Here is a 17,101-nt window from a genome sequence, read left to right on the forward strand (position 1 = left end):
TACCTGCACGGGCTGGGGGGGCTCCTCTGGCACGGGCAGGGGCACTGGCACCGGGATGTCCAGTTTCAGCCATGGTGGCTTCTTGCGCTGTAAACTGCTCGTGCTGTCGTGCCGCGCCTCCGACATCGTCCCACGCTTGTCCTCAGGCCTAGGAGAGGAGAGACACCGGAGTCAGGAGAGAATCTGGCTCATCCCTCACAGCCCATGCTGGCAGGGTGAGCAGAGGGTTCTCCTCCCAGCTGTGACTGATGGGCCCCAAGCCCCACTGGGATGAATTCCCCAAGTGCCTCGTGAGGGCTCAGGGCTCACAGCTTGTGCCCACACTGCTCATTCAGCACCTGACACTAAAGGACACACAACCTCGAGCCAGATACAGACACTGCAGCCACAAGTTTGAGTTGCCTCCCATTAAGATTGTTGCTGAGACTACTGTGAGATCCAGATTCCTTAAGAACAAGCCATGAATTAAATCTGTGTTGTGCACAGCAGATAAGTTTCTGGGTCTGTGGGTAATGCTTGTGGCTTGGCCATAGGTAGGCACACTTGGGCTATATGGTACCTGAAACAAGAATGAATCTGGTGGGGGTACCGACCAAATATCATCTGTTTGGGAGATAATGTTTGGGTTTTTGATGGAGAGGCATAGTGTATGATGTGAACTATCCTACATTTCATGGACTGTCTGATGGGGCAGAGAGTGTGATGCATAGTTAAACATCCCTGAAAGCATGAAGAAAACATGCTGGGGGGGGGAATGGAGGGGGGGACAAAGGGTAGAGCTAGGCATTCCTATAGTTAAATTTTGTAACAATGCTTTTTCAGGCCATAGATCTCAGAGAGAGGCCGAGTAGGAATTTATTCTAGAATTTGTTTTATTTTTAGGGTTGTGCTTTGTTTTAGGGGGGTTGGCACTTGCATCTAACCCCTCCCCTTATTACAGGGGATGAATTCCCCAAGTGCCTCGTGAGGGCTCAGGGCTCACAGCTTGTGCCCACACTGCTCATTCAGCACCTGACACTAAAGGACACAGAACCTCAAGCCAGATACAGACACTGCAGCCACAAGTTTGAGTTGCCTCCCATTAAGATTGTTGCTGAGACTACTGTGAGATCCAGATTCCTTAAGAACAAGCCATGAATTAAATCTTAATGAGATCTGGATCCAGACCAACCAGCTAAGTAACTGCAGTATCAAAAGCCACTGACCTCCCTCTAAAACCAGCTTGTGACTCACCAACACCCTTTTTTGCCCACCCAAAGCCAAGCACCACGCTTTCCAACTCACCCACCACTTAGCAATTAACAAGTGGCCATTTCTCATTGCTGTTTCTAATCTCTTTTAAATGTAGTGATTTTCTAGAAACATAATACAGTGCACAGAGCAATACCAGTATAGCATGAACATTAGAGAACTGGCACTAATCCTGAACTAAGAGTGGTTTTCATACATAAATAATAATGATATGGTATTTAAATAAAAACCGCTGTGTAATCCAAACGCCGCAGTGAGCAGAGTGACTCGCTGTCATCTTGCCCACTCTGCTGCAGTTTTGCCCTCCTGTTTGGGACCACAGGAGTCCTTCAGGCTGGCAGAGCACCCATTTCACTGTGCATGCTCAGAGAAAACAGATTTCACTGGAGGCAGATCAGCTCAGATGCCTCCACAGGTACTTTCCAGCCTAAATTACACTACAAGTTTGTATTTCTTCCTTTCCTATCACACACACAACTTCAAGTGAAGCATGTGTGCTGAATGGGACAACAGATTCCATTCCCTCCAGGCTCTCTCCTTGCATGGCCCTAGCCTGGCCTATGGCCCTTAGCCACAGGGGACAAAAATAATCAAGTGCCCCAGCCTCTTCACCACAGTGGACAGATGGAATAAGCAACCAGTTAAATCAGCAGGCACACATGCTTTGACAGGGAGCAGGAAAAAAACTCTGTTGGAATTAAAACTTAGTGCTCTTACAGTGTTAACACAGCCCATTTATATTAAATGCAGAGTGAGTTTAACACATAAGGATTCTTCCTTGAGAGAGGCCAAGTCCTGGGCCAGGAGCAGAGGGATCTCCACCCTCAGAGACATTTGGCATGCAACAAAACAAGGCCCTGAGCTGCCTGAATTATCCCAGCCTTGCAGTGGCTGAGCCAGTCAACCTGCACGGGTCCCTCCCAACCTAAATTAGGCACTGGCTGTCTGAAACGTGCACTGCCTTGCAGGGCATTGCCACCATCTTCCCACTGCTGCTGCAGCTGCTCTGGAAAGGGAACTGCACACACCATTGCAAAAGATACAAGGCAGGGGGGCAGGCAGGGGGGAAACAGGTCAACAGATGGGAGTGGGGGATGATTTGGATTGGGTTAGAAGAGAATCTCATCTAAAAGGAGCTGAAGGCCAGCTGCTGGTTCAGTCGCCAGGCTGGGCCAGCTGCCAGGAGTGCTGTGCTCAGCTGAGCCAGAACGACAGAAAGGGAGGACTCAGCTGTAGGTGGATGAAGGTTGGGTTTCAGCAAATACCACAGGCCCCCAAAAGTCTGGGAATTCATGATCTAGCCTGTACAGACATGCCCTTCATACATGCACCACAGTCCTGTTGCACAGATGCAGCGCTGTGCATGAGAGGGACACAAATCCTTCCTTCCCTCCCTGCCGAGCTGCAGGGTGGCTAAATACAACTGTTCTAACTTCCTGTAAGATAAGAACAGTGAGAGTATTAGGGGAACTCCTGCCTGTGCTTGGTATGAGTAGATCTGCTATGAGACACAATTCACTGACAGGTCTTGCAAATTTGTCTTCATGGTGAGGTCAGAAAGCAAAGCAGATTTCTCATACCTGAAATACTCCAGCAAAGAGCTTCAGCATTTACCTCTAAGGATCACAAACACCACATGTCCTCAAGGTGTCCTAATCAGAGACCAGCCAAGAGAGACAGAGCCACCACGCTGGCACAACCAAACACAATCTATTTCACACAACTCAAGAGCCTCCTTCCTGAGCCTTCAAGGGCAAATTCAGAGCGTCCAAAGCAGCAACTCTGCTTTTTCCAGCATCTCACCACTGAGCCAACATCACTCAACATCCTTCCTGTCTACCTACAGAGCTGCCTTTGTGAGCAGGAGCTCTGGGTGTAAAGAATACAAACGTGTAGGATTTGCAGCTCTATCAATCAGTGGGGCCAAGCCAGGAAGGCAGAGGATGAATCACGCCTGTATGGCCTGAAAGTTGCTGCAATAACATGAAACCCTGTGAAAGACTTCTGATTAAATCTGGTTTGAGTTTCCCCTCCTAAATTGACACAGACCACAGACAGTGATGTTCATGTATCTTCACTGGCTTCCCTGCCACCCTTGCAGACTTGCACATGGGATCTCCAGGGTGTACACACCTGCCAAAGGGGACAAACACACACAGGGGTAAAGCCTGTGGCCTTATAATTACCCCCAAAGTTGATTCAACTTTGTATTTTAGACAAGGTGAATATCTCAAGATGAAATTCATTCTGAAAGAGAAATGGATTGCTCTGCTTTCTCCCCGCTTCAGCAGTTAAATAGTTCTTTAAATAGCAAAGCATAAAAATGCATATATAATAATGGTCTAAATGCATTCAGTATTTAAACCTCAGGTGAGTTTCCAGAGTGGCTGCAAACAGAGTATGTAGGATCAAATCCCCCCACCAGTTCAACCTTCTTTACTCACTATCAGGTTCATTTCCCAGTAAAAGAGTGCAGTGAAAGCAGAGCTGTTCAGCATTCCCAGCTCCCTGCGTGCATTTGGAGTGGCCAAAAATAAACCTTACAAACACCCAAGACTGCATCAGGCCCTGCCAGGGCAAGCACTGTGAATTATGTATGAATAATCAGCCACAGCACAGGTCAGGCAGCTGCCTCTGCCCCAAGCACAAAAAGGCCTGGGGTATGGTCATGAGAGACAGGTTTCCAGGGGTTAACAGGGAGCCTGAATGTGGATCCAGCTGAATATGAGGATATATAGACCAGATGAGCATCAGTGCATAGCTGTGAGCACACATGTACAGGGCCATGGTCCAACAGCCCTTGCATGGCAGATAAAACCCATTATCACACCTGGCCCTCACCCAAAGTGCTGCTAATTTCTGCCTCAGCACTGCACTGAAAGCACTTGCTGAGTTTCACACTGACCCCTTGGTTACTTTAAGGGTCAATGTTTCAGGGTCCAGTGTCCATGTATTTCATCAGGCCAGTGGGTTTTGTTTCAAAGTTGACTGCATTGATGCATATTTTGTTTGAATGGTCCCATACCATCAATCCCAATTTCTCAGAACTGTCAAGAGGCCACCAACAGCAGCAGGATGGGAACACACAGAGCACAGGGAACACACAGACCCATGCAGGGTCAGCTCAGGTCCCTCTAAAGCCAGTTCATCATTTCCAGCTGAGGATGCCTGGCACAGGGTAGGAGTACAGGATCACTCAACAGTCCTTTCTCCCAGGACAGAGCCATGGCATGTGCTGTGAATAGCTCACAGGCTTCTTGTGCCAGAAATATCTTTGCATGTAACAGTTCTGTATCCATCTCTACATCCATCCAATGGTTATTATTCCAGAATTTATCCAGATCATTTTTTAATCCAAGCAAACTTCTAGTACTCATAACTGCACATGACAAAGCTCCAGAGCTGAAACACATGCTATGTGACAAGCCTGCTCCAGCTCATCTGCAAACCTGCCATTTCCTGGCTTCACTTGCTGCTCTGTAGTTCTTAGATTAGAAGAATGATCAGCTTTTCCCTATCCTCTTTCTCCATGGAAGTCCTGACTAAATAGATCTCTCCCATGCTCTTCTTCCCATCCCCTCTTCCCACACCCACATGCAGAAGCTCAGTCCTCATACAGGGGCTGTTTCAGACCTCTTGCACCTGCTTAGTTTGGACTTTGTTCCACCAGCATCACAAAACTCAGGAATATGCAAATATAAGGCTGAATGAGAGGTATTTGCAAATCCAGCTTCTTCTAACTGATCAGCTGGTAGCAACATAAAAATTATTAATAATGTCCATTTCAATTAAAATAAACAAACAAAAGAAAAAACCTATCAGTGGCAGATAGTCTGGGAAATTCATCTTCAAACGGTCTGTGCCAAAGCAAGGTCACAGAACCAGAATGAAAGGCAAATCCACTGTGCTGTGGGTCAGGCTAAGAAAGGGAGAGCACATTAAATACCAAAGTTGGCACATGATCAAGGAAAGCTGCTTAGTGAAATCTACTGACCCAAAGAGCAAAGGAAAAGCTTTCTCCAGAAGCCTGAGCATTGTTCCTAAAACTGACAGACACCCTAAATACAATTAGAAGCTTGCACAGTCATTACAAAGAAAGACCATCCTTCCATTTAAACAGACAACTGAAGCTATTCCCATGTTGATTTCTTTTCTTCCAAAATCTCCATCTTTATCAGCATTCCCATTTAAAATAAAGCTGGCTTTTTTCCCCCCCAAGAAACACTCCAAACAAAAACCAAACCAAAACAAAACCCCAACTTAATTCAACACTACCACACAAACAAACAGCATCTGCTTTTTCCAACAGCACTGCTCCTCTCCAGCACAGTGTGTGCATGTTCCTCCAGACACCCCCAGGAGTAACACACCCAGCGGTTATTCCACTGCAATCTGAGCACCATGCTCAGACTCCAGCTGTTTTTCTCCATTTTTCAAACCTCATCACTGCAACAATCTTATTTACAGTGCCTGCTACACAAAGTCCCAGGCAAGCCCCATGTACCTGAAGGGGTCTGGCTGAGGCACAGGAATCCAGCAAAGAAACCAGGATCCTCCCAGTGTTCTCCAGACAGGAGGAGCCAGGGGAGCCAGCTCCTGGCTGAGCCTCTCTCTCCAGGAGGATTGCTGCTGGCACAGCAGGGAAAAGGCAGGAAGTCCAAGGAGAAGAGGAGCAGTGGGGTTTCAGGCTGCCAATAAAACCATCTAGCATGGATCAGACCCAAGGAGCTCCAAACAATATCCCAAACACCAGGCATGAGCCAGCCCTTTGAAACAGGCCAGGTGGAGGGGCTGAGGGCAGGCAGGGACAGGGAAGGTGAGACAGGCCACTCTTGGGGACAGCTGCTAAGGGCACAGCAACACCCAAGCTTTGGCTGAGCCACCACTGCCCACCCTAAGAAAATACCTGAGAAATGAAACAAAGGCATCAGCACTGCCCAGGGCCCTCTCCTGCTTCCCAGCACTGGCTGCTGAGCTGGGCAATGCTGTGAGGCTGCCACAGCAGCAGCAGCTGGGTCTGAGCACAAGCCTGGCAGAGCTGTGCAGACACAGTGCCCTGTGGGCCCTGCCCTGCAGGGAGCTGGCAGCACTGCCATTCCCACACACACCCCACTGTCCCTCTCACTGCTCTCTGCCATGCACGAGCTGTGCCTGAGTGCTGCTGCAGGCTGATGCCTCTTCCAAGAGCCTGCACCAAATCACACAGGCAGCAGTTCCTCAGGGCTCTCTCTGGCTTCTGCTCATGAGCAAACCCATCTGCCAGCTAGGTGCTTGCCTTACTCCACAAGGTGTTTTACCAGCACAAACTAACCCTAGTAAATTATTTCCTGTTGATCTGGCAGCCTGAAGAGTCTCAGACAATTCCAGATAAGCCCTGTGCAAGCCAGAGAGGAAGGGTAGGACCAACCTCTTCAGTGATGGCTCAGCATGACAGCAGCCCAGGTGAGCCATCAAACACTGCCCTGAGCTGTCCCCCCCTGCCTGTGTGAAATTGTCCTACTCCATCATCCCCACTGGGGATCTCACCATGAAGCACCGAATTGAATGAGCTGAGAAATACCAGCTGAAACTGCCTGGTTTGGAAGAGGCCAGGCAGACCCCTAGACAGGAAAGGGGAAGCTACACTGGGTTGGTATTTCAGGCAAAGCCTTGTAGAGGGATGGTGTACAAAGAGGCACAGCAGGAGTGCAAAGCTTCAGAAGCTTCAGATGGGACCCACTGAACTTGGAAAAGGTTCAGCTGCATACAGAGATAGAGGGTTTTAAGTACAGGTAATGAAAATATCCACCAGTGAAGTCTGAATGTACGTGAGCCAATCCCATGATCAAGAAAGGAGATCTGATATCCCTTTGAGCAAATGATTTTCTTGATTTTCAGAAAAACATGAAAGTTATGATAGAAATCAGACAAAATTTAGTTCCTACTTGAACACCAGCATTAAAAGCTTTCAAAGCAGATTCACCTGGGATCTGAAGATGTGCTGCCCTCATATAGCAGAGAGAGGAAAAACAGGCAGCTCAGAAAGCTCTTCTGATTTCTGTTAGTCCCCAGATCTGTAGCTGAACTTCAAATATAGGTTAAAAGATGACCCCCAACTGCAACATGCAAACACTCACAAGCAACAGGCTCATCTCCAAGGTCCTTTTGTTACAGCAGACAAAGTGCAAAATAGAAACAAGAATTTGGAAACCAATGCTCAAAATTCCAGTTAAAAAGATGTCTTAAACACTTGAAAGAGATGCAAGCCAACAGAAGGAGCAGTGACCCAGCCCTGTGTGCTGCCCTCCTCTTCCTGCTGGCACCAGCATCCCCACAGCTGTTGGGTGATCCACACTGGGAACTGACCCACATGAGCTCAGCAGAGAAAATGGCTCATTCCAGCCCCAGCTCCTTCCCACAGGGCTCCACAAACACTTGTGCCAGCAGAAGGAAAGGAGAAGACACAGAAACAAACAGAGCAGCTGGAGCCAGATGATTGCACTGCTTCTCAAGGCACAATAGTTTGAAGTGATTGTTGAAAACGTGGCCAAAACTCAGATTTGTAGCACTGTGGGAAGCCAACAACAATTATCCCAGGGAGGTGGTGGGTTCAGCATCTCTAATCTTCTGAGAAGCACCCTCAGTGCAGGTGTTTGAGTGCAACAGGAATAAAACACTACTGTACCACCAGAGGCAGAGTGAACCTTTTGGTGGGGTCATTAGGTGGGAAAACACCCAAACCATCCACAGATTGCTCCAGGGCTGACAGCCCAGCCTCACACCCGGGCAGCTTCCAGAGAGGGTCTCCCAAGGGAGGAGCTTCCCCTGCTCACCCACGCCTGGAGCACCCACAAGGAAGCAGGTGAGGGAGCCAAGCAGAGCAGGCTGGCAGAGGGGCCTTCTCCATCTCCTCAGCACGTGTGGCCCAGGTGACAGGGGCAGGTCTGCAGCACCAGCCAAGCACAGCCAGGGCCCACGCAGGGCACGGGCAATGAGTGATCTCCAACCCCACCTTCCAGAGCAATCCCAGCCCAGAGCCATCCACAACCACTGAGATACCAGCAAGGGCAAAGCCTGCACATAAACCAACCAACAACGAGGGGGGAGCAGTGGAAAACCTTCTGGAGCACTTTGGCTCTTCCTCCTGTTTATGTTTCTCTGTGACACACCCTGTGGCTTTGCCACCACATCCAACAGCCACATTTCCAGCAGCCACATCCTAAAAGTCTGGTCACAGCCTGGCACTTACAAGCTCCATCAGGGCACAGCATGATGAGCCACCTGCCAACAGCTCCAGTGATGGCACACCAAGCTCTGAGCAGCATTGCCATTCCTCAGGGAAGCCAGCAGAGCACTGCCTGCCCCTCCACAGGAGCTGTTTCCACCCAGAGATCCATTACCAGCTACCAGAGGAAGGATCATCTGTGGCAGCCTTGTTCCTGGACCCTGGCTGAAGGGAACCACAGCTGCCTGCTGGCTCAGTGCTGCCTGGGCTGAGCCAGCAGAGCCCGTGGGGCCCCCAGCAGCCTCTAAGAACACTTGTCTCAGTGCTCTGCATGGGGCTGCACCTTCTTCAGGAAAAAGTGATCACAGACACTATTGCAGTGCACATTTAACTCATTTAAATGATTCTATGGGACTTCAGAGGACTCTGTTCCAGATTTATTCCCATTACTAGTGAAGCAGATGCTTGCTTAAGTTAAGTTCTGGCTGACCCACAAGTACCATGGGCACAGTCACTGCCTCAATTATACAGCAAGGTGAGAGTCACAAAAAGGCTTTTGTCAGTGCAGCCATGACCCCACATTAGGGAACAAAAGACAAACCCAACAAAGGTTTTATTTTCATTGAAATTCTGCATTTTGAAGGGTTTTTTCTACCAGCTCTCATATTCATCACAAGTACTGTAAAGGTTCAGGACACAAGGCAAGATGGGAAGACACTCAGGACAGAAGTAAACACTGGCTCTGGCTGATTTTGGAACAGCTGTCTGTGCACCCAGCCCAAAAGCCATTTTCTTGGTAATGTGTCTTAGTGATTACAACATTGTTCATTTAGAAAATACAATATCAATAAACAATTGATGGAAAAGCAACTCTCCTAAAAAGATCACAATAAGCCAAACCAAAAATTATATTAGACCAAAAGCTACTCATCCTCTACAGCAAAGACTCTGGATACTAAAAGCAGCTAAGAATCACTGTTTGTTGTGCTAAATAAAAATGTTTCAATGGCAAAAGAGATCAAAACTGCCACAAATGACAACATTTCCTATGGAAAGTTACATAAAACCACTCTGAATAGCAACCTAAAAAAATCTTAGAGGAAATAACAATAACAAACACTGGAGCCACCAGAAGACAGGCTTTATATTCAGGAAGGATGGAAGCCACAGAGCCACTCAGAACAGCTTTCTTGGAGTGTTCCTTTGAAACTCAGAGCATCCTCACTCCCCATTACACACCTGCTTTCTCCAGCACCACCACAGTTCTGCTCACCTGGGCACAAGTGAGAGAATAAAAAATGCCCACAGCAGCCAAGGATCTCCTGGGGGAGATCCTTCAAAGGACCAATTAAACAGCCAGGAATTCAGAGCAGAGCTGGTTTGGCTGCTGTCCTTCACCATTAGCTGGTGTAGCCAAGGACACAGGAGAGCCACTCTGGTGCTCTGATTTCTCCCCTGGCTCGTGCTTGATGGCCAGGCACACACCATCTCCTGCTGTGTGCAACTGGAAATAGCTGCAGGAAGAGCTTGTCTTGCTCTGCAGGTGTGTGCACACCTCTGCACATTCATCGTGTGCCCAGTGCAACAACTCATTCATAATGCAAATAGAAGTAATCAGAATTCTAGCTTGGTTTAGCAGAAAAAAAGTATTACAATTCTAAGTGAACCATACTTCTTCAGTCTGAGTGAATGGCACATCCTTGCCCACTGTTCTCCTGAAATTATAGTCCAGAACAGCAGGGAAAAGGAAGGTACACTCACATTTTTTGGCAAAACAACTCACAGTTTTCTACAGTTCGCTTTAAGGCTTTGAATTTAAGCAACAGAGTAACAAATCTCCGGTGTGCTGACTGCTACAGGGCAGTAACTCCCCAAATACAGAAGCTGCATTTATCTGAGCCCTCCAGATTTTAAAATCCAAGCAGCTCTAACTTTCACTGAGCCAAAGCCAAGTAAGTGCCAGACCTGAAGGACTGTAAGTGCAGCATCCTGTGCAGTTTCAGGATGACCTCATAGGGATTGTTCCTTTTGAAAGGAAAGCAAACCTTCAAAGCAGGGATTGCTGCTGACCAGCAGAGCAAGGGGCTGGCTCTGAGCAGAGTGGAAACAGGAAGGGGAGGAGGTGGCAAAGGTAAGCTTTCCAGAAAAGGCAAGATCAGGCATGGCTTGCTATCTCTTCTCCCCCTGGGAAGGCTCTACTGTGCCAGGGAAGTATTGTGCAATGATACCTCAGACTTCACTGAGAAGAAATTACATTTCCTTTAATAAACACTGTGCTTTAGAGATGCTCTGATTACTAAGGCAAGGTCTGTTTGTTGCTGAAGGCCCCAGAATTTAAGAACACATCCACTGCTCAGGTCTGCATCACCGCACTTCCAACATTTCTTTGGTAGGCAAAAAGGAGCTGTAGTTATATTTGAAATAAATTGTTTACCTAGATAGTTGAAGAGTGCATCCAAAGGAAATTACAGCAAAAACAAGCCCTATGTCAATGTGACATTTGCTGTCTGTGCAGCAAGTAGAGCACACAAGCAATGAAACGTGCACTCTTACAGCTTTAGAAGACTGGACCACTAAGATAAATGTGAAGAATAAGCTCTCTGTCTTTCCCCAGTGGGAAACAGACACTGTTACTCAAAAGGATTTGACCATAGTTTGGATGATTTGGTCAAAAACTCAGCTGCTGATTTGCTCTTTGTTGCATCATCCCAACACACATTAAAAAAAAAAAAAAAAACCCAACAAAAAAACACCTCCTCCTTCCTACAGCAGCATGGGACTGAAACAAGGATGAGAGGTGTGAGCTGAAGCTTCAACTGGTCCTGGACAGCAGCAAGATGGGTAGGACCAAAAAAAGGAGCAAACAGTCGGAAATCCCTGAAGTTGAACTACCAAGGAAATGACAATGGGCAATCTCAGCACAGACGCATTTCCACTTCTCCCTGTGGAAACCTCACTCCCAGTGGCACAAACATTCTGCCTGGGAAAACAGAGAGGTTGGCAGGCAAGCCCTGCCCAGCTCAGGCTGCACCACAGGGAGGGTCTCCACAACTCCATGCAAGCAGGCCTGGATGGTCTGAGCACACATCACACACCAAAGTAGCTTGGGGTTCTTCGAGGACATGGAAACAGAGCTGCCAGCATGACCATGGGAAATGCTGCCAAACAGATCCATTTCCTTCCAAGGTTAAATCTGCCTGTTGCCTGCCTAATCTCTTGGGACTAAGAGCTGCAGGGTTAATACCGTCCCTTTTACATGTTATTCTCTCAGAGGGGAGTTATTGAGCACTAGCAGAGTAAGCAACCTGGTGCCCATTCAGGTCTGCTAGCTCTGAACGAGACAAAAAATAAACAAACAAAAATAAAACAAAACAAAAGAACCAACCACAAGGCTAAAAATAAAGCCTACCACCGGGGAGAGAACTACCTGCACAACCCTGGACACCAGGGCTTCCCCTGCTCTGTAGAAAGAAACCATCTCCATCCTACCTCCCAGCAGCACTGGGATGTTTTACCCACAACCCAGACACAAATCCCATTAAATTCAGGCTGCAGCACACATAGCACACATTGAGATGTTTTCACACAGCAAAAAGGATGTAACACAGCTCCCTGAGCAGGCAGGCAACACATGCATTCTGTGGGTTCCTTAAAACTCCAACATGTACATACCCAGCAGCTGGGAGTCAACCTCACAGCAACTGTGTGAGATCTGCACAGTTCATGTTTCCTTTCCTTCCAACTAGATGATGATAAATGTTAAACTTGGAGTTCAGCGCCTCTTCAACTGAAAAGAAAGGAAACTAATCCACATCTGAGCTCAGGGAAAATGTTAAGGAAGGAATCCATCCTTGAGTTTTAAGTGTTTCTACTGAAACGTGTCATATACAGGCGACAGGCGGGTGGCTGCAGGAACAGCAATTAACAGAGGTGTCATGTCAGGCCACAGTTAATGCTGGAAACTCTGAGAAAGATGTACGGTCTCCACGGGATGCCAAGGCCTCCAGAGATAGCTATGGAAGAAAGGCAGCAACCACAAGGGAAGAATCTTATCAAAAGACCAGTCTGCTGGATAAAAGCTGTAGAGTGACAGATAAAGAAATGGCAGGATCTTCAGCTCATAGCCAGTCCTGCTTGGCAGGCACATCCCCAGCAACACGGGGCTCACACAACACACACTCTGCTCAACTTCTTGCTGGACACATAGAATGGAAGAGGAAAACAAGCTGGTAATCCTGGCCATGTTGCCCACCTCAGGCCTTCAGCACTAACCAGGCTGTGTTTGCACTGCAGAGAGATCCAACACACTGAAGAGAATCAAACTTTTACTAATTATATCTGAGCATGAGGGCTCTGTGCCCAGAATAAACTGTCCTATCATGCCACACTCAGCAGACCCTGCCTCTCTCAAGGGAACATGTTGGGACTTGCTGGCTACTTTCCGGGGCTGGATTCCAGAGGAACAGGACTGATGACCCCAAAAGGAATTCCTATTCCTGCCTGGCGACCTCGCCGCCGCCGCCGCAGTCCCTGCCACGAAAGTGAAACGAGCTGTCTGCCAAGTCCAGTGACGAGGTGCTGGCCCTCTCTGAGGGACATAATTCCTGCCTGAGGTGACACATCGGGGCCACACGGTCTCAGTACCAAGATACAGAGAGGACAAGCTTGTTGGAAAGGAGGTTTCAGCTGTGCTCTGCAGGCCAGCAGCACTCTCCACATTCAAAGCTCATCCCCCTGGCTGAAGCCTACCCAGCACAGAGCAAGACATTCCAGAGACCAGGGCCAACCCATGGCTTTCCCCAGAACCTGAAAAGCCAGTTTGTAGGCAGATCTCTTGCAAGTGGATTGCTTAAAAAAAAAAAAAAAAAAAGGGCCTGTCATGGGAAGTCCCAGAGCAGAACTAGTTTTGTGGGAGTTGCTTTTACGCTGCACAGCATCAACCTCCTTTCATGGGAACACACAGAAGCAGGAACAGCACGGACACACGTCCACATGCCAGAGCCGCTGCCTTCCTGGGGGCTCAGGGCAAATGAGCACAGAGGCCAGGAAAAAAGCTGGGGACCTGTTTCAAATGCACAGCACCTCCTGGAAAGCTGGCAGTATCCCAGCTTAGAAATGGCACAGGCTCCCAAGAGCCTGCACACACAGGGGAGACCTGGGCTAAGCAGCAGAAGCAGCCATGAGGATTTAAGGACATGAGGGATGCAGTAGGAGGGAGAGATGATAGCTGCTATTAGAGCAACTGAGGGTTAAAAAAAAAGGCAGACAAGCCCTTTCATAAAGTCCATTTAACAATCAAAGCTTAAAGGAAGTATCTAAAGTTCACCTCTTTCTTCCAACTATATCAACCAATCTAGCACGAGTCATCAGCTCCTCCTGCAAACCTGCACCACTGAGATGGAACAGCTGGAGAGCAACATCCTTCATACACTGGAGTGGAAATGCAATTCTTCCAAGGGTCTGCTCCCCAGCTTGTCCCAAGTGGGCCATTTTTCTCCCCGTGGTCACAGCCCACAGGCAGCTATTTGTCCTTGCTGCCCTATCAGCGTTACTGCAGTTAACACCCTGTGCTCCTTCCTTGTGCCGGGCTTCATTCAGAAACTTTGCTGCCTTCTCCCTTCCCGTTACGTGTGACTATTTTTTCCCTTTACTGCAGAATGCACTTTTCTTCCCAGAGGAAATTAGCAGGCATGGGGACAAAAACAGGAAGAAAGGAAACAACTTCCTGCTTGCTCCAAGACCCGGCTCGGAGACATCTCTGACCGGCACCGTGCACCCCGCCACGAAGCCAACCTGCAAGAGAAGCAGCAGCCACAGAACCGAGTCGGGCACCAGGATGAGCAGCGGACAGAACTCATCTGTGCTGCCACTCAACTCTCCTGAGTTACACTGGAGAAAAACAAAGGGCAAAATGTACCCATGGGGCACTTTGCACTGCAGGGATGCGTGTGGCAGGATGGGGCTGCTCCAAAAGGACTTGGCACTGAGTTGCACCCTGCAAAAGCTTTGGTCTTGCTCGCGTCAGGCTGCCGTGATCCCCTTGCTTTCGTGCCAGCAGTGCACAGTGTGAGAACTCAGTTCAGAGACTAAATCCGGCAGGAAAACTAACCTTAACATGTAAAAAGCCATATATTTTCCACCAGATCATCTCCCAAAGTCGCTGCCAAAGCGCGACTGGGTGCCAGCATCAGGGGAGGGACGGCTGGGAAAGCGTGGGGATGGGGTGGACTCGGATCAGCCGAAACAAGCCGTGAAGGCGCACCTCCACCTCCGGCCGAAAGCACTGAGATCGCCAAGCTCCCGACGTCCACGCACGAGGGTCGGGGGCAGCACCTGCCCCCGGCCACGCTCTCACCCCGCGGGCCGCCGCGGGCCGCTCCCCGCCCGACGGAGCAGCGCGGTCCCGGTACCTCGGCGGGGCAGGAACGGCCCCCGCGGGATGCCCCTCCCGGGACGCCCCTCCCGGCCAACCCCCCCTCGTCCCCCCGGCCCCGCACTCACCGTGCAGGCGAGGGCGAAGCGCAGCGGCCGCTCGGCTCGAGCCGCCCCCCGGTGCGGCTTAAGGGACCGGCGCCGCCGAGCTCGGCCCGCGGAGGGCGCGGAGACTCCTCCCACGTGCCAGGGGCCGGCCGGGCGGGCACGCCATTCACAGCCTCGGCATGCAAATAGGAGCCGGGAGCCGAGCGGCGCTGGGCGCTGAGAGTCCCGGCGGGGAGCTGCCAGCGCCCGGGGCCGCGGGACGCCGCATCCCGCCGCGCCGCCCTGACTCACGGGGTAGGAATGCGCCGCGCCGGGCGGAAGCCACCGGCCCGCCCGCGGCCCCCGCAGCCCCCGCCTTCCCCGCTGCCTCGGCGGTGGGCAGCGCCCTTTAGCCCCGCCGCTGCGCTGGGGTGGCGGGGTTGAGCGCCGGCTCCCGTTAGCGTCGGCCCTGCGGGTGCTGGGATCGCTGCCGTGGCCGCGGGAGCTGCGGCGATTCCCGTGCCGGGAGTCCCTTTGGCTGGGCACCGCTGAGCTGCCAAGCACCGGCCCCTGTGCCCCCCACGGGAGCCTTCCCCGCTAAGCTTCCCGCGCACTGCGCTGCGATGCTCCCGGTCCCTTCACTGTTTCTGGCTGTTTCACTGTACTTTACCTTCTTCTCGCCCATTTCCCTATGCTCAGTGCCGTGTTTCCCACCAAGTCTTCACACCTCCTCTTCCAGCCATGTGGTTAGCGTATCATCCCTCCTCTAAGCTGTTTCTTTCCTCCCAGTTTAAATATTTTCCCCTTCTGGAGGGCATCCTCCCACCTTGATTGCTCAGCCATCCTCTCTTTTGTCCTGGGACTGCTGCAGAAGATTTCTCCATCCATCCTCCAAGGAGCATCAGTCACCATGTATTGCTCACACAGAGTTTTGCTGGAGCTCCAGCGAGGCCTGCAGGGTGCACATCCCTCTTGAGCAGGTCCCCAACCCACAGCCCCAGATGCTTTCAATGTTAGTAATAACTGGGGGGATGATATTCCTTTCCCATCTTATTGCATCTTGCCCACGACCTGCGTGCTCCAGCCGAGCTGAGCTCATCGGTGCCGCACCCAGCCCTGCGCGTGCCCACGGCAGCCACACGGCGAAGGCAGCCCCCAGAGAGCCCTGCTAACCATATCATGTCTCATTAGCTAATGAGCAAACACAGAGCAGCCCCAGCTAGTCCTGGCTGAGGTGGAGAGCAAATAGCACGCAGAACCCTGACTGTCCGCAAAGCTTAACAGGCACAAATTATTTTCAGATGTTTTCTACCACATAAACAAGGAAAAGAAGCATCCAGTAATGCACTCACGGGGCCCTTCAGCATCTCCCAGGAGGAACACTCTCGAGCTGGAGTAGGAATCTGACCCACCCCTGCTCGTTCTTTGCCTCCTGCCAATAGTATGTGCATTTTGCAAAAGAAGCAAAGCTCTGTCACTGAAACGTGACTCCTTGCTCCTGTAGAAAACTCTTGCAGACAGTGCTGCTAACCCCATCCCACAAATTCCTGTTCCCCAGTGCTTCTCTACCCAGCTCCCAATCTCTTTTACCCAAGCTGCAGGAATCTGCAGAGCTGGATAAAATACACCTACCTTGCTGCCATCACCAGCCAGAGAGGTTTTCCTTCAGTGCACTAGCCTAAAATAGATGGGATAAGGTGACTTAAGGCCAGGTTCTGACTGCTCAAGCATGAGATGGTGAATGGCAGCAGTTCAGTGTTGAGCACCCACCGTTCCTGGCCTGGAGCAGCTCATCTAGCCCAAAACCCTTGTTTGTTTTCTCCCTCTTCAGGGAATACTTCTATTTGAAATGTGGACCAGCTGAAGGAGAGCTCTTTCCTGGTGCTTGTTATGTTTAAGGTGAACATGTGATTACATGAATTTGTTTCATTCTTCTCTGCTGGAAACTGGAATTTCCTCCCTACTTGAAACCCATGAGAAACTGTGATCTTGCCACAAGAGGTGGTTAAAGACCCAATGAAATAGATATCCATCAGCATGTGAATGCAGCACTTTCACTGCTGCAGCTTGCTAAAACTGCTTCAAGGCCTGATGAGCCTCACACCTGCCTGCTTCCAGCCAGGCGCTGCTGGGTCTGCACCAGCCAGGAGTGCTGCACAATGGCCCTCAGGTGCTGGACAGAATTGT

The 17,101-nt window shown here is 50.1% G+C and overlaps 1 protein-coding gene across 2 annotated transcripts in view; it reads right to left on the reverse strand.

Annotated features, from left to right (window-relative positions):
* Nucleotides 1-15,122, reverse strand: part of RHBDF1 (rhomboid 5 homolog 1) — a 37,080-nt gene extending 21,958 nt beyond the window's left edge. Inside the window, exons 1-2 of one of the 2 annotated variants that reach the window (XM_036392122.2) lie at nt 14,957-15,122; nt 4-148 (exon numbers count right to left, since the gene is read on the reverse strand). In XM_036392122.2, coding sequence (XP_036248015.1) covers nt 4-126 — 123 coding nt within the window. In that variant the 5' untranslated portion in view covers nt 127-148; nt 14,957-15,122. Of the gene's footprint in view, nt 1-3; nt 149-12,127; nt 12,229-14,956 lie in introns of those variants that run through there. The other variant, XM_036392123.2, reaches the window with a different exon arrangement.
* Nucleotides 15,123-17,101: the final 1,979 nt, after the last annotated feature.

Source organism: Molothrus ater, chromosome 16 (assembly GCF_012460135.2).
Source record: "Molothrus ater isolate BHLD 08-10-18 breed brown headed cowbird chromosome 16, BPBGC_Mater_1.1, whole genome shotgun sequence".
Lineage (NCBI taxonomy): Eukaryota > Metazoa > Chordata > Aves > Passeriformes > Icteridae > Molothrus > Molothrus ater.